General features: G+C 36.0%; 1 protein-coding gene across 4 annotated transcripts in view; it reads left to right on the forward strand.

Annotated features, from left to right (window-relative positions):
- SYDE2 (synapse defective Rho GTPase homolog 2) overlaps positions 1 to 25,271 on the forward strand; it is a 46,839-nt gene extending 21,568 nt beyond the window's left edge. The window contains exons 5-8 of one of the 4 annotated variants that reach the window (XR_009689162.1): positions 4,403 to 4,584; positions 8,082 to 8,313; positions 13,247 to 13,396; positions 14,194 to 14,322. Coding sequence is in view for 3 of the 4 variants with exons in the window: in XM_061121496.1 (XP_060977479.1) it covers positions 4,403 to 4,584; positions 8,082 to 8,313; positions 14,194 to 14,693 (914 nt within the window). In the remaining variant the exon portion in view is untranslated. Of the gene's footprint in view, positions 1 to 4,402; positions 4,585 to 8,081; positions 8,314 to 13,246; positions 13,397 to 13,574; positions 13,623 to 14,193; positions 16,315 to 22,773; positions 22,883 to 25,219 lie in introns of those variants that run through there. The other 3 variants (XM_061121497.1, XM_061121498.1, XM_061121496.1) reach the window with 3 other exon arrangements.
- Positions 25,272 to 25,792: the final 521 nt, after the last annotated feature.

Raw genomic sequence — 25,792 nt, forward strand, 5'->3', positions numbered from 1 at the left:
CTTAAACCAGTTCTTTATTTACCAATAATTGCCTGCTTCAAGTAAATGATAAAAGATATACTGTGTTGCATTAAATAAACTTCATCATAAATTTCCCCCAAGTCTTTTCTAAGTAGCTTCTGTAGCATTAAAGATTGTCACCACAAATTTATTATCTTATGTTTTTTATGTCCCAAAGTGTTTGAAAGATGTTAAGAAGGCAATATGGTTTTAAGATGCCCCTGTCTATCACTAAGTTTTTGAGATAAGGCCATATGGCCAATTTCTAGATTTATGAGTCGCTATATCTTATATGTCACAATGTACTATAAATACTTCCTCTCTGTATCATTTTATAAAATCTTTTGATTATTTTTCCTGTGAAGTTAGTCAGCATTTATTAATAGAAAAGCAATAATAACCTTAACTTCATTGAACATAATATGCTGAGCATAATCTAAGTGCTTAATGTTTGTTATAATAATTCTCCCCTCTTTGCCTTCAGATTATAGTGAAGTAAGTAATCTTGAACCTGGATCAATTTAAAATTCCATTTATATTAATGGTTGTTTGGTATATTACTCATATAAAGGATAATGATATTTGACATATATTTCACTAAGTTATAAAGTTATCTTTTCTGGAGATCTTTTAGATTTTAATTTAATATAATTGCATTATAGGACAAGTCTCAAATTACCAGGGCATATGGAGTTTTATGAGAACTAACAAGTCTTGTTTTGTTGAGGAACAAATATGGAACCTTTAAAAAAAATTATGCCCTAAAGGTTTAGTAGTGTCTTTGTTTGGCAGCTACAGAAAATTGCATTTTCACTTTCTAGTTGTAGATGCTTTTTAAACTGAATGTTGCTATTCATTGTGGGAAACTAATCATAGCAGTAAAGATCACATGATATAAGTTAAGGAATGGGAATATCACTGTATATCTAACAGGTATTGATTATTATTATATGCCAAGCAATTTATATATATTGTATCTCTTTGTATATATCAAAGAAAAAGTTTAGTCAGCATTCTCTTGGTTCCTTCCTGCTATTTCCATCTTGTTACCTTTTTACTATGGAGTAGAAAGTTATGCTGTGTTAAGGAATAAGATTTTTTGGAGGCTCACAGCACAGTCTTATACCTCCTCTTTCCTGTTTAATATCATCATCAGAATACTTGAGCATTTTCATTTATTCACTAAAGACTTTGATATCTTACCTATGGTTAGATTTCCAGCTGAAGTCCTGCCATCATTCTGAATGACTTTAACATACAAATGACCAATCTAGTACACTCTACTTATCTAACCTAATTATTATTGGGTATCAACTGATAGCTTAAACTCTTTCCTGAAACATTCTTTCCTTTACTGCCTTGATAGCATATTTGCCTGTCCTGCCCCCACCCCCATCCTGCCTTTACTTACCGTTCACACTTTTTTAGCCATTCTTCCCTAGTCACCTTTGGAAAATCCTCTTCCTGATGACCACTTAAGAGCTGATTGAAGATTGGGATGGGGGGTGGGGTGGGAGGGATATATGTATATTTGTAGCTGAATCACATTGTTATACAGTAGAAACCACTACAACATTGTAAAGCAATCATCCTTCAATTAAAAATAAATAAAAATAAATTTTTTAAAGAAGAAAAAATTTTATTTAAAAAGAGCTGATTGATGTTCTTCATCATTTTCTCTTATTACTAGGCCTTCTCATATCACTCTATATTACCTCCTTGGCTTCCCTGGTGGCTCAGATGGTAAACAGTCTGCCTATAGTGTGGGAGAACCTGGTTCGATTCCGGGGTTGGGAAGATCCCCTGGAGAAGGGAATGGCAAGCCACTCTAGTATCCTTGCCTGAAAAATCCCAGGGACCGAGGAGCCTGGCGGGCTACAGTCCATGGGGTCGCAGAATCAGACATGACTGAGTGACTTCACTTTCTTTCTCTCTTTCTCTCTCTCTCCTCCTTGATAATCTCAGTCATTCCCAAGGTTCTAGTTATCAAGTTTAAGTTGATCATTCTCAGATCTTTGTCTCCAGCTATCTTTTTCCTGAGTCTCAGATTTTTATATCTAGTACCCTTGAATGTCCCATAGATAACTTAAGCTTAATATGTTCAAAATGAAACTCCTTTCTATCCCCTAAAGCATAGTTTTCCTCTTTCCTCCCGTTTCAAGTAATAGCACTATTATTCACCTAGTTGCTGAAGCCCCAGACCTAGGAAACATCCTTACACTTCCTTTTCCCTCAGAATAACAAATATATTTTTGATTCAGCAGTCCTGTTTTTGGAATTTGTCCTATGAACATGCCTGCATATATACAAAATGTTGATGTGCATGGTTATTCATCGTAGCATGTTTTGAAATAACGGAAGATTAGAAAGAATACAAGTATCTGTCTGTAGCCACTGACTAGATCAAAAAGTGGGGCATCCATACATTGGAATACTGTGATGTGGCTGTTAATATGTTTGAAGAAAACTTCTGTGTACAGAAAAGATGGCAAGGGTTATGGCAAGGATAGGGCTTCCCTGGTAGCTCAGCTGCTGAAGAATCCACTTGCAGTACAGGAGACCCCGGTTTGATTCCTGGGTCAGGAAGATCCCCTGAAAAAGGGATAGGCTACCCACTCCAGTATTCTCGGGCTTCCCTGGTGGCTCAGTCGGTAGAGAATCTGCCTGCAATGTGGGAGACCTGGGTTTGATCCCTGTGTTGCAAAGATACCCTGGAGGAGGGCATGGCCACCAACTCCAGTATTATCGCCTGGAGAATCCCCATGGTCAGAGGAGCCTGGCAGACTACAGTCCATGGGGTCGCAAAGAGTCGGACATGACTGAGTGACTAAACCCAGCACATGGCAAGGATAAAATGTTAAATGAAAAAGTATATATACTGTCTTTTATGTAATAAAGGAGAACAAATAGTAATATATTATTAATATTTATATTTGCATAAACAAATGCTGGAAGGATGCATAAGAAACTAATTTACCATTGTTGTGTTGTTTAGTTACATCTGACTATTTTGGAACCCCAGGTACTGTAGCCCACCAGGCTTCTCTGCCCATAGGATTTCCCAGGCAAGAATACTGGAGTGGGTTGCCATTTCCTTCTTAGGGGATCTTCCCGACCCAGGAATTGAACCTGAATTTCCTGCCAAGGATTCTTATGAGCCATAGTATTATCAAAATTTAAAAGATTTATCAGATGGGAAACTTCCTTTATAATCATGTTTAAATTCAAATTGGGCTTCCCTCATAGCTCAGTTGGTAAAGAATCCACCTGCAATGCAGGAGACCCCAGTTTGATTTCTGTGTCAGGAAGATCCACTGGAGAAGGGATAGGCTACCCATTCCAGTATTCTTGGGCTTCCCTTGTGGCTCAGCTGATAAAGAATCCACCTGCAATGTGGGAGACCTGGGTTCGATCCCTGGGTTGGGAAGATCCCCTGGAGAAGGGAAAGGCTACCTACTCCAGTATTCTGGCCTGAAGAATTCCAATGACTCTATAGTCCATGGGGTCGCAAAGAGTTGGACACGACTGAGCGACTTTCACTTTCACTTAAATTCAAATTAAGCCCTCAAACTAAGTTCTCAGCTAAGCTGAGAGCATTTTCTAAATCAATATTGTCTATATTTAGGTTTTTGCTGTCAGAAACGTCTATTTTTTTTTTCTTGTGATCACATTCTAGCCTTTAGCTACTATCTTAACCTACCTTCCTTTTATGTAACATCTATTATCCTTTCCTGTTTCCTTTACTATAGCTGTATCACCTCTTCGTTCATAACTATTTGTGGTGTGTTTGAAATAGACTTACCTCATTCCTATCATAGTGACACATTTGTTGTTTTCTGTTCTTGGGTTTTGGTTTTAGAAATGATTTTTCTCTTCCATAGTATAACATTGGAGATTATCCTGACTATTCAGTATGTGTGTTTAAGCCATATCTTCTATATTTAAGAGAAAGTACATTTTTATAGCTCACTTATTTGCAAGGGTTTATGAAAAGTCTGGAAATTAAAAATCCTATATGGATTTACAATTTACAATTTATATTTACAATTTACAATTAATATTAGTATGCCTTATTTTCTTTTGTTTTATACATACTTAAAGGAGCTTTTTATAAAAGGAATTTACTTTATGAACAAACCTAATATATATGATAATTGGATATTATGCATGTGCGTTATTAACATGGTTTCAAAACAAAAAGTCAGTTAATGAAGCAATTTCTAAGAACACAAATTGCAAGTGTTTTGTTAGAATACTTTTTACATTTCTGCTTTTATTGTTTTCAGAATGTTAAAAGTTCACCGTAATGATACTTTGAAAAAAAAAAAATTCTCCACAGCTTTTTATTATTTCACTCTAAAGAGTAATTGACATCTATTTCTGGTTTGTTTGGTTTCTGAAGGTGTTCTTAAGGATTATTTAAGAGAACTTCCTTCTCCTCTGATAACAAAGCAGCTTTATGAGGCTGTATTAGATGCAATGGGAAAAAATCCTTTGAAAATGTCATCAAATGGTTGTGAGAATGATCCAGGTGATTCTCAGTACACTGTTGGCCTTCTGGATTGTCTGCCTGACGTTGAGAAGGTAAGCACCATAGATATACATTCTTCCTGAAACAAACCATATACTTAATGAACTGAGTACTTAGCTCCAGAGCTACAGATAATTTTTTAGTTATTTGACATTTGTAACACTAATGAGTTTTAGCTCTACCTTTGCTAAAGACTAAACAGCGTAAATCTAGAGACTGCTTCTTATATAGAATAAATCTAGAAAACAATTTTATCTCTTTCAAATGTGATATTAACCTAGGCATGAATACTCCTGATAAGTTTTAAGAGTATTGTTATTTTACTATTAAAATGATATGTTTATAATTAAAAGTTAGGAAGATACAGAAAAGAAGAATGGAAATTATAATTATCAATATCTAAAGGCAATATAATTAACATTTTGGTTTATTTCCTTTTATTAATAGTATTTTAAAAATATGGTAACTGTTTTGTGTACATGACTTAGCCTCAAGACTTAGCGCTCACCACCAGTCTTTCCTTCCTCCTTGTCTCTTCCCATTTGCCCCCTTCCCACAATCTAAATCACATACCAGTATTTTCTGGTATGCCTGTAAGAGAGAGAGGATGACTGCGCTTGCAGAACTAATCTTAGCCTAACTTTAGCTGTTGTTCCTTAAAACAAAAGGGAGAATAAGGGAAAGAAATATGGCCAGGCTTATCCAGATGAGGCCAACTTTGCCTATATTTCTTATCATGTGAGAGTGGAAGGTCCAAGAGTGGATAGAAATACTTTAAGCCCAATACCTTCATGCACTAGTTTATTTTAGTCATCTGAATGGCCTGTGCTCTGTCCAGTTAGATTAGGAGTTTCTATTCCTTTGGGTGGGAGAGAGGAATAGCTACAAAGAGGTAGGCAGAAGAAGGAGGGTGGGGTGAGGGGGTAGAAATATTCCTTCATCAATATAAGGTAAAATTATGTATCATTTTGCTTATGAATGAAAACTCCAGTGTCAGGGAATTTAAATCACTTGCCCAAGATTATATAGCTTTTTGGATGTTATAGTCTATCATATGAATCTAGGCCTTTCTGGCCTTAAAGCTTACACTGTTAATATTCTTTCCAAAAAGGCTGCAAAGTATTCCATTGAATGGATTTGACAATTTATCATTACTTGTTTGTATAAAATTTAGGTTTTTGAACCTATTTGTATATATTTGTCCACAGTTTTCTTTTCAGTTAGAATTACTTATTTGGATTAGAATTTCAGAGTGGAATTGTTGACTTAAATGTCGTGAACATTTTGAGGCTGTTAGTATGTGTTTTCACATTACTTTTCAAAATGGACATAACAGTTACATTTTTTGGCTGATCTTATTTCAAGGACAAAAAAATTTCTTATTTTAGATTGTGTTTCTTGGTTTGCTATTGAGATTGAGCCTAATGTATTTAACCAGTCATGTGTGTGTGTTAACAGTGTTAACCAGTGTGTGACTGGTTTTGATTTCAGAATATCAACTGTAGTCTACTCTAGATCCATTTTGCTCCTGATTCCTTCCCTTCATAGCCGAACACTGAGCAAATGTTTGTTCTGGCAGTTATCACTTCTTCACCACTCATTTACTACTCAACAAACTGTTATCTGGCTTCCTACCCCATCTCTGTGGATCTGTTCTTGCCAAGGTTACTAATTATCTTCTAATCACCAAATCCAGTTGTCACTTTTGGCTCCAGAAATATTGATAATATGTCATTTTAATTTTTTTAAATAATTTTTAAAAGTTACAGATTATTATTGGTATTTATTTCTTCAATTATGAAGAGGAAATTACATGCTTATTTTGTTAAATGATTGATCATATACCAGTATATTAAAAACATTATTTCTTTTTTTAAATTTTTTTATTTTTATTTTTTTCATTTATTTTTATTAGTTGGAGGCTAATTACTTTACAATATTGTAGTGGTTTTTGTCATACATTGACATGAATCAGCCATGGATTTACATGTGTTCCCCATCCCAATCCCCCTTCCCACCTCCCTCTCTACCCAATCCTCTGGGTCTTCCCAATGCACCAGGCCCAAGCACTTGTCTCATGCATCCAACCTGGGCTGGTGATCTGTTTCACCATAGATAATATACATGTTTTGATGCTGTTCTCTCGAAACATCCCACCCTTGCCTTCTCCTACAGAGTCCAAAAGTCTGTTCTGTACATCTGTGTCTCTTTTTCTGAAAAACATCATTTCTTTTTGTAATTGCTTAAACTTAAATAACCATTCACTTCTTAAGCAAATTCCCCTAACTGGTTTCTTCAAGGGTTAAAAAATTTTTTTTCAATAATTTTTTTCATTTCTATTCTTCCCCTTTCCATTGTTTATCTACTTAAAATATTTATTAATTAAGAAATGCATTGGCCTTCTTCCTAATCTGGATCACAATAGAACTTGGCCACGGTAACCTAGATTTTAAGATGGTGCACCCTACTTATGACTACAGGATTTAACTGAACTTAAAAATGAATATTCTGTGATTCCTGCAGTTGAAGTGGGGAGTCCTAACTACTGGACTGCCAAGGAATTCCCTCAAGATACCTAATTTAATGATACCTACAAAAACCTGGATATTTTTGGTGGCCATTATCTAGCCAACTATAGATACCTAATCTTATTTGTTTTTTGTTTATGCTTTCTGTATTTCTGTTTGTACAAATGATTAGATACATGTATGTTTTCTCATTTCCCATTCTTTCTTACATAAAAAGTGACATAGTATGAGAACTAAGATCCTGCATGCCAAAACAAACAAACAAATAGGTATCTTGAGATGGAGAGATTATCTGGGATTATCAAGGTAGGTCCTAAATGTAATCACAAGTATCCTTATAATAGATGGGGAGAGGGAGATTTGACTACAGGCAGATGAGAAAACAATGTGATGAAAAGAGGGAAGCAGAATCAGAAGATGTTATATTGTTAGTTTTGAAAATGGAAGAAGGGTCCCTGAGTTGAGGAATGTAAGGAATATAGCTCAAGACCCTGGAAAAGACAAGGAAACAGATTCTTCCCTAGAGCTTCCGCAGGAGTGTGCCCTGCCTGCTGACACTTTGATTTTAGCTCTCTGAGACTCCTTTCAGATTTCTGGCCTCCAAATCTATCAGAGGATAAATTCATGTTGTTTTCAAACTTAAAAAAAAAAAATTCTACCCTAATCCCCTTTTCATCACAGCCTTTGCTGTTGTTATCTTTTTAGAGAAGGGAAGAGAGGAAAAAGTTGATGGCACATTTTCTAAGAAACTCCAGCTAAAATTTGGAATTCATTCATGAGCATTTTAGATAATGTTCATTTTAACCATTCAATGAATCAAATTATGTTGTCAAAACCTAAGTGTCCTGTGCAACATTTTATAAAAAAAAAAAATGTGTTTCAAGTTCCAAACATCCAGCTTAAAAATCTTTGAAACAACCTTCTAAAAAGTGATAGGTTGTTTGTCTATATTTCCTGCTATAAATTGTGTCCTTGAATTTATCCCTGTTTGACTATATTAAGTGAAATTTAATTCAATTTAGGCAACTCTAATGATGTTGTTGGATCATTTGAAATTGGTGGCTTCTTATCATGATGTGAATAAGATGACTTGCCAGAACTTGGCCGTGTGCTTTGGACCAGTATTATTAAGTCAGAGGCAAGAGACTTCCACCCATAACAACAGAGTCTTTACTGATTCCGAGGAACTTGCAACTGCTTTGGATTTTAAAAAACATATTGAAGTTCTTCACTACTTACTTCAACTCTGGCCAGGTAAATGATTCAGTGGAATTATTTTTCTCTTACAATGATATCTCTATAATGATAGAATTAGCTAATCATTAAATATGCCCATGTATGGTTGAAGAAAATCTTTTCTAGATTTTGCTTTTTAAAATAGTACAAATTGATAACCTGCCCTTTAGATTTCTCCATTTAAATTTTCTGGTTTTGCTGATACTGTTGTAGACATAGAGATCAATATATACGTTTTGGATTTGGTCAGCTCTGGGTTTGACTCCTTGTTGTATCCCTTATTAGTCTGACCGTGGGCAACTTCATTAACATTTTAGAGCCTCAGTATCACCTCTGTCATGTAATATGTTAGTAATATATTTAGAGAATTGATAGGAAGATTAAATTAAAAAAATATGTGTGTAAGGTGCTCAGCACAGCTCTTGGCACATAATAGGTACTCAGTAAATATTAATATTTTTACTGTTGTCATTTTTAGTTCAACTGATTTAAAGCAGAATTCATTTTTCTACTTAAATCAGTTCTTCCTGACATCTTTCATGTATTCATGGTCATTCTTCAAATTATCTAGGCTTGAGTGGACAATTACCTTCAGTTTTTCTTGTCCTTCCCTTATTCAATAAGAAAAGACTGACAATTATTTTCCTAACATATCTCTGAAGTATTTTCACAGCTAAAAGGAATAGGTATTTAATTAGATGTTTTAGAAAGAATCCCTCTATTTAGGTTCTAAAATTTTCTTACCTGGTAGTAACTCCCACTTGCCTCCCCTATCCTGCATAGGACCAAGTGTGAAGGTACTTCAATGCTAAGGGTAGTACACAGTGTTAAAAGTGCCTGGGCCCTGGAGTCAGGCTTGGATTCCGATCCGATTGTGGTACTCACCAGCAGTGTGGACTCAGGCAAACTTTCTTAAGCCTCAGTTTGCTTCTGTATAAATAGTGCCTACCTTAGGGTTGTTGTGGAGATTGGCATAAAGGATCTAAGGAAATGAGCAGAGAGCTTAGCATAAAGTCATTCCTCAGTAAATGTGCTTATTTATTAGTCTTCCCTGGTGGCTGAGTGGTAAAGAATCTGTCCTGCAATGCAAGAGATGTGGGTTCGATCCCTGGGTCGGGAAGTTCCCCTAGAGAAAGAAATGGCAACCTGCTCTAGTATTCTTGCCTAGGAAATCCCATGGACAGAGGAACCATGGGGTCCCAAAAGAGTTGGACACAACTTAGTCACTCAACAAAAACAACTCTTTTGTTAATGTATATGAGACAGATAGACTAAATAAAAAGTACAAAGGACTGAGACTTCCCTGGTGAGTCAGTGGCTAGGAATCCGCCTGCCAATGCAGGGGACAGGGGTTTGATTCCTGGTTTGGGAAGATTCTACATGCCTCAGGGCGGCTAAGCCCATGCATCACAGCTACTGAGCCCATGCTCTAGAGCTATCGAGCCACAGCTACTGAAGCCTGCATACCCTAGAGCCCGTGCTCTGAGACAAGACAAGCCACCACAGTGAGAGATACCAAGCACCACAACGAGAGAGTAACCCCTGCTCGCTGCAGCTAGAGCAGGCCCGTGTGTGGCAACAAAGAGCCAGCACAGCCAAAAATAAATAAATATAAATAAATACATATTAAAAAAAACACAAAGTATAAAGGATTGCTTGATTTAGTCTTTTTTAAAAAACTAATTTTAAAAAGTGAATTAAAAATTAAGCTAATAAAAAATTTTCAACTTTTAAATTTGGAAAGTTAGTATTTTTGTTTTCTTTTAAATACAGTCTTAAAAATCATTTTCAAATTATATTTTAGCTGAGTTAGTATGTATTATTTATTAGTTAAAAGTGCTGAATGAAGATGTTCTGATTAATTAGTCTGATTTCTACATTTGGTACCCAACATAAGGGATCACTCGGATTCAGGTTTTAAATGTGTGTTTCCTAGCTTTTCCTAGAACTGTTTTAATTTTAATAAACATGAAGAATTGGGAAAGGAGCTATCTTATCATTTTAATCAAGTGAAAGTTTGCTTGCCTGGAGATACTAAGTTTATTACCAGTATCTGAGTTCTTTTATCATTAATTCTGTATCAGAAGTTAATGTCATTCCATTATTTTGTAACAGTCATCTTACTGTTGGATTTAGGAGCAAAAATTTATGTTGTATGTTATAGAAAAAAAGGTTCAGATTTGAGATTCACTATACAATATTTCAGTAACAACCTTAAGCAAGGTGTCCGAATATATAGCACCTTATTCCAAAGGTTTGTGTGGTTGGAGCTGCCCCCTTGTCTATAACTTGTTATTTTTCTTCAGTTATAATACATCAGACAAAGTGTAGAACAGGGCAGAAAGTTGAGAGGAAGTAGGAGTTAGTTTTGCCTACCAAAGCACTTGCTTTTTGTTTCAAGAAGAGGCACAAATCAAGTGGACATAGTGCACTTACTGAGCCTGAGATAATTGATGATGACATAGAAAATGGGCCATGGCATATTACTTGCTGAATGACTGTCCTTGCTATGTGTATCTCATTTATTTTTCTTGTTGGTATTTACCCTACTCCAGAAATAAAAAGAATTGGTTCCACCCTTCCCAACCTACCTTCCTTCTTTTTTACTCCTTAACTTTTTGTTTTGTGTTACTTTTTGTTTTTTAAATTTTGGGCAGTATAATTTACTTTGTTTTAATAATTTGAATATAATTTACTTTGAGCTTTTCTTCTTGAAAAATCTTGTCTTCAAAGTGATCAGTTAGAACCCTGGTATACTGGCACTGAAAGTTAAAAGTCAGCCTGCCAGTGGCTTTTCAGATTCTTCTGGCAAAACCCTAAGTTCTTTGGAAGCAGCTTTGGGGCCAGATTGGCAGCAGGTGAGGGAGCAAAATGGAAACATATTTCTCCTTTGATCAAAACAGTCTTCTTTTCATCTCTTTTATGTACTGGGATTTTAGAAGGTGGTTGCTTTTAAAAAACATTAGTTTTCTGTCTCAAGAATATTGAAAATTAAAGATAGACTACCCTTTCACTTTATAGATAGGAAAATAGCTTTAGAGAATATACAATTCTTAGACCAGCTGTTTGCTACATCACATTTTCTATGACGAATAGATTTGGGACAGGGCTTTTGTTTTTGGAAGAGCTGTCAATTTTCCCTAATTCTTTTTTTTTTTTTTGGCTGTGTAGCTTGTGGGATCTTAGTTCCCTGGCCAGAGATTGAACCTGGGCCCTTGGCAGTGAGAGGACTGGAGTCCTAACTGCTGGACTGCCAGGGAATTCCTTCCCTAGTTCTTTTTGGTTCCTTTTTCTCACTAGGCTAAGCGTCACGAGGTCAAGGACTACATTTTGCTTACCTCTACATTTCCAGGTTATAACAGAGTACTTGGCAACAACTAGATACCCAATATATTCTATTAGGTAAAGTAATTATGCCCAAGGTAGTTATACTATAGATAAAAAGCTAATAGAGTAGTGATTAAAAATATAAATCTATTGGTAGAAAATAAGAAAATTAAGTTTCTTAGTAATTATCATTATATTTTGAGAATTTTTTAACAACTTTCTAGATTGTATTTTCATCTTATTCTTTTGAAAGTGGGTAATCAGCAGTGCTAGGAAAACCAGAATTTTGGGGGGTAAAATTAACCATTTTATCCGCATATGTAATAGGAAACCCGTTTCACCACCAGTAGTTTAAAAAGCTAGTAAAGTTGATTTTTTTTAGAAATTTTGGTCTAAAAGATATAACATACTATAGTTGGTTTTTTGAAAAAAAGTATTAGTTGCTCAGCCATATCTGATTCTTTGCAACCCCATGGGCTGTAGCTCGCCAGGCCCTCTGTCCATGAACTTCTCTAGGCAAGAATACTGGAGTGGGTTGCCAATCCCTTCTCCAGGGGATCCTTCCAATCCAGGTCTCCTGCATTGCAGGTGGATTCTTTACTGTCTGAGCCACCAGAGGTATAAAATATTATAAATTGGTTTCTTAAATATTTTCTAAGAAAATAATGTTTGAACAGGGACTTGGTTAAGCAACTTTAAGCCGCTGGCAACAAAATAAATGTGGGTTTTTGCAGGTGAATATCAGAAAATACAGACAAATTAAGACAAGGTCAACACAGAGTCAAAAATGTTTTACTCTGGTTGGATCACAAACCAGATGACCTCAAGGTTAGCCTAGTACTGTAATGGGTTAGCAAAAACAACAGGCATGACACTTAAGCGCTCAGAATAGGAACAGCACAGAAAATGAAGGGGAAAAAGCAAGGAGACTTAGTGAGGATAAGCATCTTCAGTAGAAGGATGAATAATTAAACAGTGAAAAAATTCAGATATCCATTCTGCAATGGCATATGACACTCTCTATTAATACTGTTTTAAATATCAATTTAAAGTAAATATCGCCATTCCTTTCATGGCTCAGTGGGTAAACAATCCGCCTGCAATGCAAGAGATGCAGGAGACACCCAGATTTGATCCCTGGGTTGGGAAGATCCCCAGGAGGAGGAAATGGCAACCCACTCCAGTATTCTTGCCTGGAAAATCCCATGGACAGAGGAGTTTGGTGGGCTCCAGTCCATGAGTCGCAAAGGATTGGACACAACTGAACGACTAACACACACATTCCTTTAAAGTAAATATCAGACCTTTTTTTTGTAGAAAATTTTAGATCAAGAGCTTTTAGCTGTTCATAGTGATATGTAATAGCCATCATAAAAATGCAGGTAAACAGAGATATTGAAAACATACCTATATACAGTTATCAAGTATTTTAATAAAATCTAAGTTAAAAAAAATCTTTCAATCTCTGAAAATGGTATATAAATCACTGTACATCTGGAAAACTAGAACCATATACATGTCTGTATTATTCTTTAATTATCTTATTTTATTCAGTAGGAAATGAATATGTTGGAGAGTGTAAAGTTGGTATGTTGTCACTGATTATATGTTCCCTTTATCTTAGTGAAGGGAAGTATATAAATGGAAAGGCACTTATTAATGGAGGATAAACAAGCAGAAATAGAAAGGCATTATGGACAATTTTTTAGTAGCTGTGCCTCAACATTTAAATTAAGTGCATTCGACAAGTGTTTTGTTCAGTACACACAAAAGAGTAAGCTGTAAAGTCTTGATTTGTTATGAAATAATGTGTGTCTCCCTGCTAATCTGTTTGGCCAGTGCAATGCATATTATTAATAATAGAAGGAATTAGTCTAAATATGAAGAATGTTATTGGAGATTGTTAGATTCCTAACCAGAATGGGAAAATAAAATATCTGTACTATTTTCAGGCAATAAATGAAGACTGTTATTAGCTAATGCTGTATAATCAAACTCAGGTAACAAGTGGACAAGTCTAGATTTTGTGCATTTTATCACAGTGAAATTTGGCTGTTTAAAGTCAAGTAAATTATGACACTGCTGCTAGTAGAATTGCAAAAAAACCCACAAAGATTAGAACTTTAAGACTGAGCACTTTAGATGCCTTGGCCTCATTTAGATATTTGCAGATAAAGAAACTTTTGTTTATACACGAACATGCCTTGCCTGCTTTTTGCTGTAGCTTTTAATTTAAAAGAAGCTACCAGCTTAGCCACTGTTTGAATTACAGCTAGATATTAATTAACTTGCACAGAAAGTTAATCAACTTGGAAATTTGATTTATTTTGGAATGTTGTGATGTAGCATGAATTAGCACCACTGAACATTCTCCTGGCTTCTGTTCCTAATCTTGATTATGTCTGGTGATAGAAAAAATAGTTATGGAATGCTTTCTTTTGGTAGTGTGCATGTGTTTGTTGCAATGCATGTTTGTAGTTGATTATTAAATAGCTTATCTTTAGCTCTGTGTTTTTAAATTGGATTAAGTTGGATTACTGTCACTAAAGCAAATCTATTGCTTGTTCCTAGTGCAACGTTTAACTATCAAAGAATCAGCAGACAATTTGTTCCCAGAGCAGAAGTCTTCTTTTAATTATTTGAGGCGGAAGAAAGAACGACCTTACCTTTTAAATTTGAGTGGTACTGAATCATCAAGAGTACTCAGGCCAAGGCAAACCAGACTAGACAGTCCACTCAGTAATCGTTATGCAGGAGACTGGAGCAGCTGTGGAGAAAACTACTTTTTAAATAACAAAGAAAATTTAAATACTGTGGATTATGATGATGTCCCTTCAGAAGACAGAGAAAATGGAGAAAACTGTAGCAAAATATATGAGCCAGATATCATGATTGAACAGCCAACTCCTCCGTCCAAAGAATGCACATTTCAGACATATTTGACAGTGCAGACAATTGAGTCTAGAGTGGACCAAAAAGTCAATCTCAAAGATCTACAAGAAAGTATTGATACTTTGATTGGAAATCTAGAGCGTGAACTCAACAAAAACAAGCTTAATATGAGTGTTTAAGGTTGAGAGTTTTGCTTTTTCATAACGTCTTATGTTTCACATCCATCTTTCTCACTTTCTTTTCTCTCACAGTGATGTTTTAAATTTTTTACTCTTGAAACCTTCAGTTATTTTCTAACAAGTTCATGTAATTCAAAAAACACCATTCATTACCATAATTTTTACTTATTTCATTAGGAAATTTTTCTTGAGGTAAAGATAACCTGGACTTCTTGTGGGTATTTTTTAAAATCTTGCCAATGCTATGGGTATAAGTTTAAAATGCACTTCTAAGGTTCATGTAAGTTGTTAGCCCCTCAAGACTTTTGTACTTTATAGGAACTGCTTTTCTGAAACAGACATTCCTTCCAGTGGAAGGAGTGCAGCTGCTCCGTCTGATTTGCAGTGTGAATCCATGCACACTGCAGTGCCGTTCCATCACATTTCATTCACGATGCAAATGCTGCTGTGAGAAAACCTTTTTATAAATTTTTACTTTTTATAAAGTAAAATTATACAAATATTAATGTATTCTGTGTTGACATTCAGTAATTATTTAAACTTAAAAAAATAAGTATTTTTATAATCCCCAATATATGTATATATTTATCAGCGCATATATGTATAGACATTAGAATGGGGGAAGGATTGGCTGCAAAGTCACGAGTAATCTCTAAAGTATATGTCATGAGGCCAAAATCATTAGCTTAAAAATGTCTTTTTCAGGGAAAGAACATTTAAGTTAAAGGAGGAGTTGCACAGAAACACTTGAACCAAAACACTAGGAACATCTAAATAGAAAAAATAGACTTTCATTTTTGACTTACAGAAAGTCACAGTATCCCCAGTGAGGAGTCATCCTTTAAATTGAAATCTTCTAACATTTTAAGGGATTAAGTGCCAAGATTTCTGCACTGGTGACTTAAATTTAAAAATCTTTACCTATTTATGCATTTTTATCTTCTGCTTTTTAAAACAAAGTAATTATACTTAGAACATATTTATTTATAATAGTACATATATAACTTTGACTTTATAATTACCTTCATTTATTTCTAAAGAAATCTTGCCAGAATACTACATTATTGATTTTTTTAAATTAACTTATTTTGACTAATTATGTCTACAAGATAGTCATTATAGTGATCACAGCAGTGTTTGAAAATGTAAATTTAGAAGTCTTTTTTACTAAATTGGAATGTATTTTTTTGTAAACTTTTATACCTACAAATGTGTAATTTAAAATTATTAACAAAATTTGAACTACCAACTTAAAGATGTAGCAGCCATTAAAAAAAAACTGACTTCTTGATGTTTTTTTAAATATTAAAGTATTAACTTTCTATGCAATATACATTGGTAAATGGAATACCAAGTAATTTAATTTGAAAATTTACTTGTTAAAAGTCAGATAAATAACTATTTTTATATGAAACTTTCATTTTTAAAGCTTTATATAATAATTCAGAAAAATACCAAAAGAATATGTGACAGATATATATTATTGAGTAAATGGTCAAAAGAAATGTACCCTAAATATTTTGTAAGAAGACTGTCTTCTTCCTTTTGAGTGCTATATCATATACATTATATGAATTAGTACCAAAAATGTAAAAGCTTTATTAAAACATTATAACCTCGGTATCATGCTATTATTATGATGATTTTTAAGGATCATTTATTTCAGTCATTCTTTTTAAATGAACATGTTAAAGTATTGGACCATCATATATTATCCATAAATATATATAATAACATTTTTTTTCCAAAATTGAGTTTTCCAGAATCTGCAGTACTTTAAGGGCCATATATTATTTTGGATGCTAATGATTTTAAAGTTAATCTCTGCCATCTTAAGTATTAATAGAAAATACTAAACATTTGTTGTTTAAATCAGTCATAATAAACCTCTTTTGTTGACTGTGCCGTTTTAGAAGTACTCCATAGGTATATGCCTTTATTTAAAATGGCCTTTTCAAATCTTTTTTGAGTTTTTATACCTGCTTTTTATAGTGTCCTGGAATCTTCCCATACTGTTAGACAGTCAACTCTCATTCCTCTGCCAGCCCTAATGGTTTTTAGGATTGAAAACAAATTTGATTTTAGTGCATGTACCTGAACAGAGGTACTTGCACAATTTAAACAATTCAAGTAGATTAAAAAATAAAAGTGCTCCTCCCTGCCATCCACATCAGTCTCACCTCTCAGAGGTAACAACCACTTTTTATTCTTTAGGTAACTGCCTCTGTCACTCTGGGCTTACTGCTGCTGTTTCTTGATTTGTCATTTAAGTGGTATCTGTTGACTGTCCGTTTTGAGTGATAAGCAATTTATTTCACTCTATTCCTCCTCCTCATTTATTTATTTATTTATTTAATTTTTTTAATTTCTCTTTTGGTTGCTTCTATGACTTTAATAAGTTATTCCTTGATCCATCAGTTTTAAACGGTATCTCTTGACCTCTTACCATTGTGGAAATGACCAACCCTGTACTTTCTTTCCAATTCATTACTGCCCTTTACCTCCAACTTCTGTAAGTTATACTATTAGTTTATATAACCAGAGATTAATAGATGTGTATTATTTGGGGAAACTAAACTTTTAATTTTCCTTTATGTATTGATTCTAAAAACTGCTAATCAGTAACAAGCAGTTGTGCTAGATTATGCAGATATATTCATGGGTGATATTACCATGTGATTGTACCTCCAATCTTACAGTCTTGAAATCTGTATACTGATTTAAGCAGAATACAAACTAAAGGTCAAATGGATTGTTTTATCTTACAGCCATCAGTTTCTCTAAATCATGTATTATTTGCTTCATAATGGCTTTTGAAAATTTTAATGTTTCCTGGAGTAAGTAATTACCTTTTATTTTCTTGGCGAGAAGAAAAATTCTTTATTATTACACTTCCTTTGTCATTAAATTACCAATTTCATTCAGACTACTTTTAGCTTTCATCCTGGGATTCCTGAAGGGTATCATTACCTTTATTTTTCTTTGACAGAAGGAAAATATTTTCTTTACTATAACCCAGGGATCATTTTAAGCTTTTTAATTAACTTTATCAAACTTGTGCTTAGCAATTCTTAGCTGTTTCCTGGGATATATTTTCTTTGCACGCCTATGTGCTACTTTTTTTGTTTTGTATTCTTAATTTCATTTTTTCTTTTTTGATTTGTTTGCTGAAGTATGTTTATAAGTAGCCCTCTGCTACAGCACTTCCCAAAATCAGGCACATGGGAGATAAACTTTGAGTCCTTGCATGTCTGACAAGGTCTTTATTTTTTTCTATACTTCACTTTGATTGGACTTATCCAAGGTTCAAACTCATTTTCCTTAGAACTTTGAAGACATTTCTCTATTATCTTCTAGCATCCAGCTTTGCAGTAATCCAGGCAAGAATGGTGGTGGTTCAGACCAGCAAGGAGACAATAAGGTGGTGAGGAGTGATTGTATTTTCAATACATTTTGAAGTAGGAGCCAAAGAAATCTGCCAGTGGACTGTGAGCGAAAGGAGTAAGTCCTGAGCAACTGAAGGATGGAGTTGCTATCAGATAAGACTGACATGACTCCACTGTGTTTTTTAAATGAGTTCCTTGCAGTGGATGCTGCTGTTATAAATACAGTGGTTATGGAAATGCTTTATAAATTCCGTATTAACTCTTTAAGTACTAATGCTTCTGTACCTGGTGATGGTGCCCCTAGAGTCACTGTAAGAATAAGAATGCAAGAAGACTTTGAATATATCTAAGCAAAGTCCCACACTGTAATTGTCTTTGGAAATTTTCAGATTGCGTAGCTTTTTATCAGGGACCCGAAAGAAACAGGTTTGGGAGTGATACGGTTCCTGGAAAAAATTTAATTCCAGACCAAAGAATGATTTTTAGGCTTAGGATTTTATAATTTAAGAACATCAAATTTTAGCTACTTGGACAGTGATAAAGTTGTTTTATGTTTAAGTCCTAATTTGAGTCTTACTGACCTGAAGAATTTGGTACTAAGAGGAATGCTCTTTTCTCTTTTCCCCGCCCCATGTTTGCTTTGAATTCAATAACGCTCAGATATGATAAACGTCCTGACAGAAGCATCAGGTTGTACCCCAGCTTCCAGGAGACAGAGCAGTTAGCCGGCATTGTTCTCTGAAACTTGCACGCAGGTAAATTCTATGAAAATAAAAAAGGGATGTAAACGCTGAGCAGCCTGAGCAACAGTTCCCTAGACTTCATCTCGCCCTGTTGCCCCAAACTTGGAATCATTCTCTTAGCCGTTAGACACAACCTGTCATTAGTTCTATGCACTGAAGTTTGTTACTACCAACACCCTCGTCCAAGCCACCAGCATCTGTCTCTTCCTAGTTCATCTCTTTACTGTCACTCTGCGCTCTCCACACCCACAATCCATTCCAATCACAGAAGCTACAGTAAACTTTAGAAAAGATAGCCACACCCTCTCCAGGACCTTTTCCCATGGTCCCTGTGCTTCAGCAACACGGAGGACCTTAGTCCTGTAAGGATCTTTGGACTTGTCATCCCTAGTATCTAGAAAGCTCTTCACTCAGATCTTACTTGGGTGCCTTTTTTTAATCATCTCACATCTCTGCTTAAATGTCAAGCTAATCAGTAACTGCTTTGAGAATGGGGGAGGAAGACGATAGAGATTTCTATTTCTTGTAACAAGCCCCAAATAGTTATGCTACTATATGAGTAAACTACAGATATTTATAACTTTGGAAAATGTTTCCTGCCTTACTTTCATCAAGACGTTTATCAGTATCTGAAATTACCTTGCGTATCTGATCGTTATCTGTGCCCACCCTTCTTGAATGTAATTTCCATGGCAACAGGGACCTTGTGTATCTAGTTCTTTGCCATAGGCCTAGGACTTATAACATTGAAGATGTTCAGTTATTAATAAATGAATAAAAAGGGATTCTTAGAGAATGCTTATCTTTTGTCAGGAAAAGACTAAGCACTATGAGGTACAACGTGTATGTAATTTTTCAAATATTCACTCCTGGTCAATAAATCATTTGTGGTTAAGAAAATAATGTTTCCTTGTGTTTTCAATGATTTGTGTTTCTTTTGGAACTAGAGTGACATTGGGAAAATTTAGTGACTGAAAAAATAAGGGGGTTGGTAATTTTATGTAATTTTGTGCTGCAGAGTTCAGTGGAAACAATTATTTAAATGATATGTATGTGAAAAGGTACATCTCACCATAAGAAAGAAAGGTTTCTAAGAAAGCTTTTGTTAAAATGAATCATTTATTTCTTTACAGAAATTGTGATGAAAAATATCCTGTTAATTTTTGTGCACTTTTTAGTAGAACTGGAAAAACCTATTTTTCACTGTATTAGAAAATATTTTCATAAAGTTAAGTGAACACTATAAACAATTCCTTTTTTAAAAAAATTAGAATAACAGAGACCACTTCAGGGCGAGGAACTACATTTAGTGTTTTCATTTTTCTCAAACAAGTGTTTGTTTTAAGCAAATGAGAAAAACACCTAAATATTGCTCCTGAATTGGGTTAACTTAATCCTTGTTTGATAAGGCCTTTGGCATGCTTTTAAGTCAGTTGAGTTAATCTCTTTTTTGGCTTAATGGATGTATTATGTAGTGAAAACTTGGTATTGGCCTCAATATTCTACATACTTCTTTGACTGGAAATTTTACTCTTCAAAATAAACTCTTCCAAGGAGAGCTTAAAATTACAGCTTTAGACAAGTACAATGGATATTAATTTAAGAAATGGGAAAGTCCCTTACATCTAAGATGTTTTTGTGAAAATGATGAGCCTGCAGCTTACATTTTTTCACAGCCACAGATACTGAACAGTGAGTGAACCCTTTGTTCCTGACCTTTGTTCAGGAAAATGGATCTATTTGTGTCTCTTCTTGACTGACTCTCAAACCCCATTCCTCTCCTCCATCCCCACCCCATCCCCTTCCCGCCAGTGTAAGTGCGTATTTTAACCTAAGAGCAACTCTGAATCATTAGTGAAAACAACTTGTCTAAACCTGGGAGATGAAAATTGTCAGAGGTAAAGTGCTGTCTGTCCTAGGTTATGAGTCTATGTTTGATCTGTACATAATGTCAAAACTCACCTGTAAAGTCAGCCAATCTATACATAAAAGAAGGCCGGTTAATATCTCTTTCCATCAACATTTTATTATAAACACTTTAAAGCATAAAGAAAAGCTGAATATCATACAGTGAACATTCACATATTTACCACCTATCTTCTATCATTGTAAGCATTTTGCTGTATTTGCTTGATCATGTATTTATGTGTCCACTCTTTTTTGTCTTAATTCTTGGTACATTTTAAAGTAAGTTGCGGACTTCGAGTACATGTCACAATGTATCATTTTGGACACCACAAAAATTGAGTTGGAGATAAACTTTGTGTGATTATAATTACCCTCTAAGAGTTATATGTGGATTCACCATAAATCCTAGGTCATCGTTAGAAAGATCCATTGCTATGAAAATCCTCTGAAAATTAATGCATATTTTGGGTATCTTGTGTTCCTTTCCACAGTACTTTTAGCTATCCCAGACCTCCATCATGCAGACAACCTTTACAATTTCTGCCATATTCAAGTACTATGTGTAATATTATTTTCTTATTTTCTCTAAACATTTTCTCTACTAAATTATTTATTAATTTTATAATTTTATTATAAAATAAAATGTATTATTGTTATAAACTTCATATTGTTACCATAAAAGGAAAACCAGTAATCATTTGTCATAAACAAGTTAATCTCATCTATTTTTTTCAATACACTAAAACAGATTCATAATGTACACCTTAGCATGCATACCACACTTGGGGAAATGCTGAATGACAGTCCCTGTTCTTTCCAATTTTCCTACAAGAAATATTGGGACACAAGCAAAGTCAGAGCTGCCTTGAAAGTTGGACTCATAGATAACACCAGGGAGGGATAAAAACATCACATCCAGATTTGTGAAAGTCTCATTTCGATGATGGAGAAAGCTGAAGGGTTTCCTAGCAGCACTAGGAAGGGTCTGTCAGCAGCCTGTCTGAGATATGTCCTAGGTGGGGTCCATTCTTCATGAGCCCTATGCTGCCAACTCCAGTGGCCCTGCAGGCCCCACACTGGCAGGAACAGAACCAAAGGCAATCCTTGCAGCTGGGGTTCCTACTTTAGGGTCTTCTCAGGGCTGTGGCCCTGACCACAACCACAGTTTTCATTTTGTTTCCTCTTTTAACCCTCTCCTGCCAGCGTCTCCTTCCCAACTACGTCTGTGCTAGTATGTGTTGTAGGAGACCGCCACCACACCCATCTTTCCCTCCTGAAATTAGAGCCTATTATAGGAACCAGACACATGGAGATAAAAATAGCAGATAAGGTAAGCTGGAGGACTTCCCTGGTGGTCCAGTGGTTAAGCATCTGCCTGCCAATGCAGAGAACACAAGTTCAATCCCTGGTCTGGGAAGATTTAATATGCTGCAGGGCAACTAAGCCCGTGTGCTACAACTACTGTGCTCTGCAACAAGGGAAGCCACTGCAATGAGAAGCCCATGCACCTCAACAAGAGAAAGCTCACGCAGAGCAACAAAGACCCAACACATTTAAATAATGTTTTTTTAAAAATTTTAATGTATACACACACACACACACACACATATATATTCTAGCACTAGTAAGCTGGAGAATGTGACTTTGGTCTGTAGTGAACTGGGCTTCTTTCTACATCCCTGTGATCTGATCCCCTCAGTCAGTCCCTGGCAGCACTGGTGAAAAAACAAGCCTCTCCTGGCAGAGGTGGAAGCTGCCAGAGACATAAAAACATCTGCATATTACCTAGTACCCACAGGTTGGCTGTGTGTATGAGGGAGCAGAGAAGGCACCCAGCCAGCAGGCTCATGTCCTGCTCAATCCCACTCATGTGAGTCTGTCTTCTTGTGACTTGAACAGTAAATTAGGGGTAGAGAGAAGCTGAAGCATTCCTCTCCTGCCCTGTTCCCTTGAGAGGTGGGGAAGTTCCCTCCCTTTCCTGGAAACAGGAGAAGAACAGGATGTGATCGCCCAATAATTACCTCCTATTGCTTCCTCCTCTAGTGACCAAATGTCACAGGATGAACTTGGGGACCCTTCATCAAATGCAGCACGGAATAGAAATGCTGAATGGCATGCTGGCAGCCAACAACAATATGCAAAGATTTTCCAGGTAATTGCTAGGAAATCATTGTCATTCGGCACCCTGGTTAATCTATACAGTGGCCAAAGCTGGGCATATTCTTGCCTCTCTTGATCAGTCCTCTTCTCCTCAAGCCTCTCAGGCCATGTGCCAGCTCTGGTGCCTCAAGCCTCAGGGGCCCAACCAGTCTTGCCCTCCCCTCCCATGCCCAGCACAATCTGCCTCCTCCTGCTCTGCCGCCAGGGAAAACTCACCTTCTATTTGATCCTCCAGTGTCACGGGAAAGTGTGCACTGCTATGGTGTTGATGGCAGGGTTATCTGTACTTTATTTTAAAATAAGAGCCTCTATTTAAAAATTAAGCCTCTTTGAAAGAGTATGCAAAGAAAATATCAGGGGAACTCTGTGAGTTTCTCTCGGTTCTTTCTGTTGACTGTGGGCTCCCTTGATGCTGCTGCTACCTCGCAAGGTCACGTTCACTTCTGGGAGCTTGTCTGCCGTTGTATGAGCCATCTCCACTTCCCATATCTACTTACATCCTCAGCCACTGCGGAACAGTACTTAAGCCATCATCAGCTCTGTTCTTCATGCTCTTACACAAGGCCCAAGTCATAAAGGGGCTGAGCTTCTAGCAAATCACTTGATGGAAATTTTATGGAAGTCAGAATTGCATATGTAAATTAATTGCATATGAAAAGCCTACGCTAGCCAAAACAACATTGAAAAAAGAGTAACAATGGAGAACCAATACTACCTGATTTTAAGGTGACTTATAAAATGACATAATTTAGACAGTACGGTATTGGCACAAGGATAGACAAAACATCCATGAAACATAATAGAGGGTTCAGATAAAGACTCATATGGAAAAAAAAAAAAAAAGACTCATACGGACAACTGATTTTTGACAAAGGCAATCCAGGGGAGAAAGAATAGTTTTTTTCAACAAATGTTGCTGAAACAATAGGATATTCATTTGGAAAAAAACCTTCAATAATATATCTTATACCATACAAAAATCAACTAGAAATGGATCATAGATCTAAATGTAAAGCATAAAAATACAAAACTTCCAGAAGAAAAAACAAAAACCTTGGGTTATGCAAAAATTTCTCAGGTCACCAAAAATGTGATCCATAAAAAAACAAATTGCTTAACTGAAGTTCGTCAAAATTAAAAGCTTCTGCCCTTTGAAAAACACTGTTAAGAGAATAATAAGATAATCAGAGTGGGACTAAATGTTTGTATGTATCTGGTAAAGGGCTTGTATCTGGAAAACTCACAAATTTGAATAGTAAACAACAAAACCTTCCAAAATAATGAGTAAAATATGTGAACACATATTTTCATGAAAGAAGATATGTGGATGGAAAATAAGCTCAACAGTGTTACTCATTAGGGGAATGCAAATTAAAACTACAGTGAGACACTACTACATCCTAATTAGAATGGCTAATTTTAAAAGACTGACCCTGGTTCCACCGGTTAAGAATCCATGTGCCAATGCAGGGGACACGAGTTTGATTCCTGGTCCGAGAAGATTCCACATGTCATGGAGCAACTAAGCCCTTCACGACTGCGGAGCCTGACCTTTAGAGCCCCCGAGGCACAACTACTGAAGCCCAGGCAGCTAGAGCCTGTGCTCTGCAACAAGAGAAGCCACTGCAATGAGAAGACTTCACATTGCAACTAGAGAGGAGCCCCCGCTCACTGTAACTAGAGAAAGCCTGTGTGCAGCCATGAAGACCCAGGCAGCCCTCCCCCCACCCCAAAAAAAGGCTGACCCTACTGGTGAGAATGTGTAGGAACTAGAGCAGCCATCACTGCTGGTGGCAGTGTAAAATGGTTTGTAAACATTTGGCAATATCTTAGAAAGTCAAACATACCCACACCACGTGATCCAGCCATTCTACTCCTGGATATTTATCAAAGAGAAATAAAAGCTTAGGTCCATTAAAAGTCTTGCACAAGAATGATCATAAGAGACTAATTTGTTATGAACCCAAACAGGAAATCACCAATTCAAGTGTTCATGAACAAATTGTGATATATCCATACAATGGAATATATCTCAGCAATAAAAAGTAATGAACTATTGATACCCTCAACATGGATGTATGTCAAAAGTGAAAGAATAAGACAAAAATAAGTACATATCATATGATTTCATTTATATAAAATTCTAGAAAAATACATGCTTACCTATTGTAATGGAAATAGCAGATCAGTGATTGGGAATTGAGGGGAAGTACTTAAAGGGAACTATTGAAAAACAGCATGAGGAAAATTTGGGGGTGATGGATATGTTTATTTCTTGACTTGACATGCACATATACATATGTCAAGACCTAAAAATTTGTGTATTTAGATTATATACAAGACTTCCCTGCTGGTACAGTGGATAAGAATCTGCCCACAAACTCAGGGGACATGGGCTGGATCCCTGGTCCGGGAAGACACCACATGCTATGGAGTAGCTGAAGCTCTCGCCACACAGCTACTGAGCCGGTGCTCTGGAGCCCTTGTGCTGCAACTCCTGTAGCCCACAAGCTGTAGAGCCTGTGCTCCACAACAAGAGAGACCTTCACAATGAGAAGCCTGTACACTGCAACGAAGAGTGGCCCACTCACCCAAACTAGGAGCTTCCTGGTGGCTCAGCGGTAAAGAATCCACCTGCAGTGCATGGGCCTCAGAAGATGTAGGTTGGATCCCTGGGTCCGGAAGATCGCTTGGAGGAGGGTATGGCAACCCACTCCAGTATTCTTGCCTGGAGAATCCCATGGACAGAGGAGCCTGACAGGCTACAGTCCATAAGGTCACAAAGAGTCGGACACAGTTGAAGTGACTGAGTCTGCACTCACCACAATGCATGGAAGATCCAGCGCAGCCAAAAATTAAAAAATCAATCTTTAAAAGAATAAAATATATACAGTGTATTTCA

Source organism: Dama dama, chromosome 20 (genome assembly GCF_033118175.1).
Source record: "Dama dama isolate Ldn47 chromosome 20, ASM3311817v1, whole genome shotgun sequence".
NCBI lineage: Eukaryota > Metazoa > Chordata > Mammalia > Artiodactyla > Cervidae > Dama > Dama dama.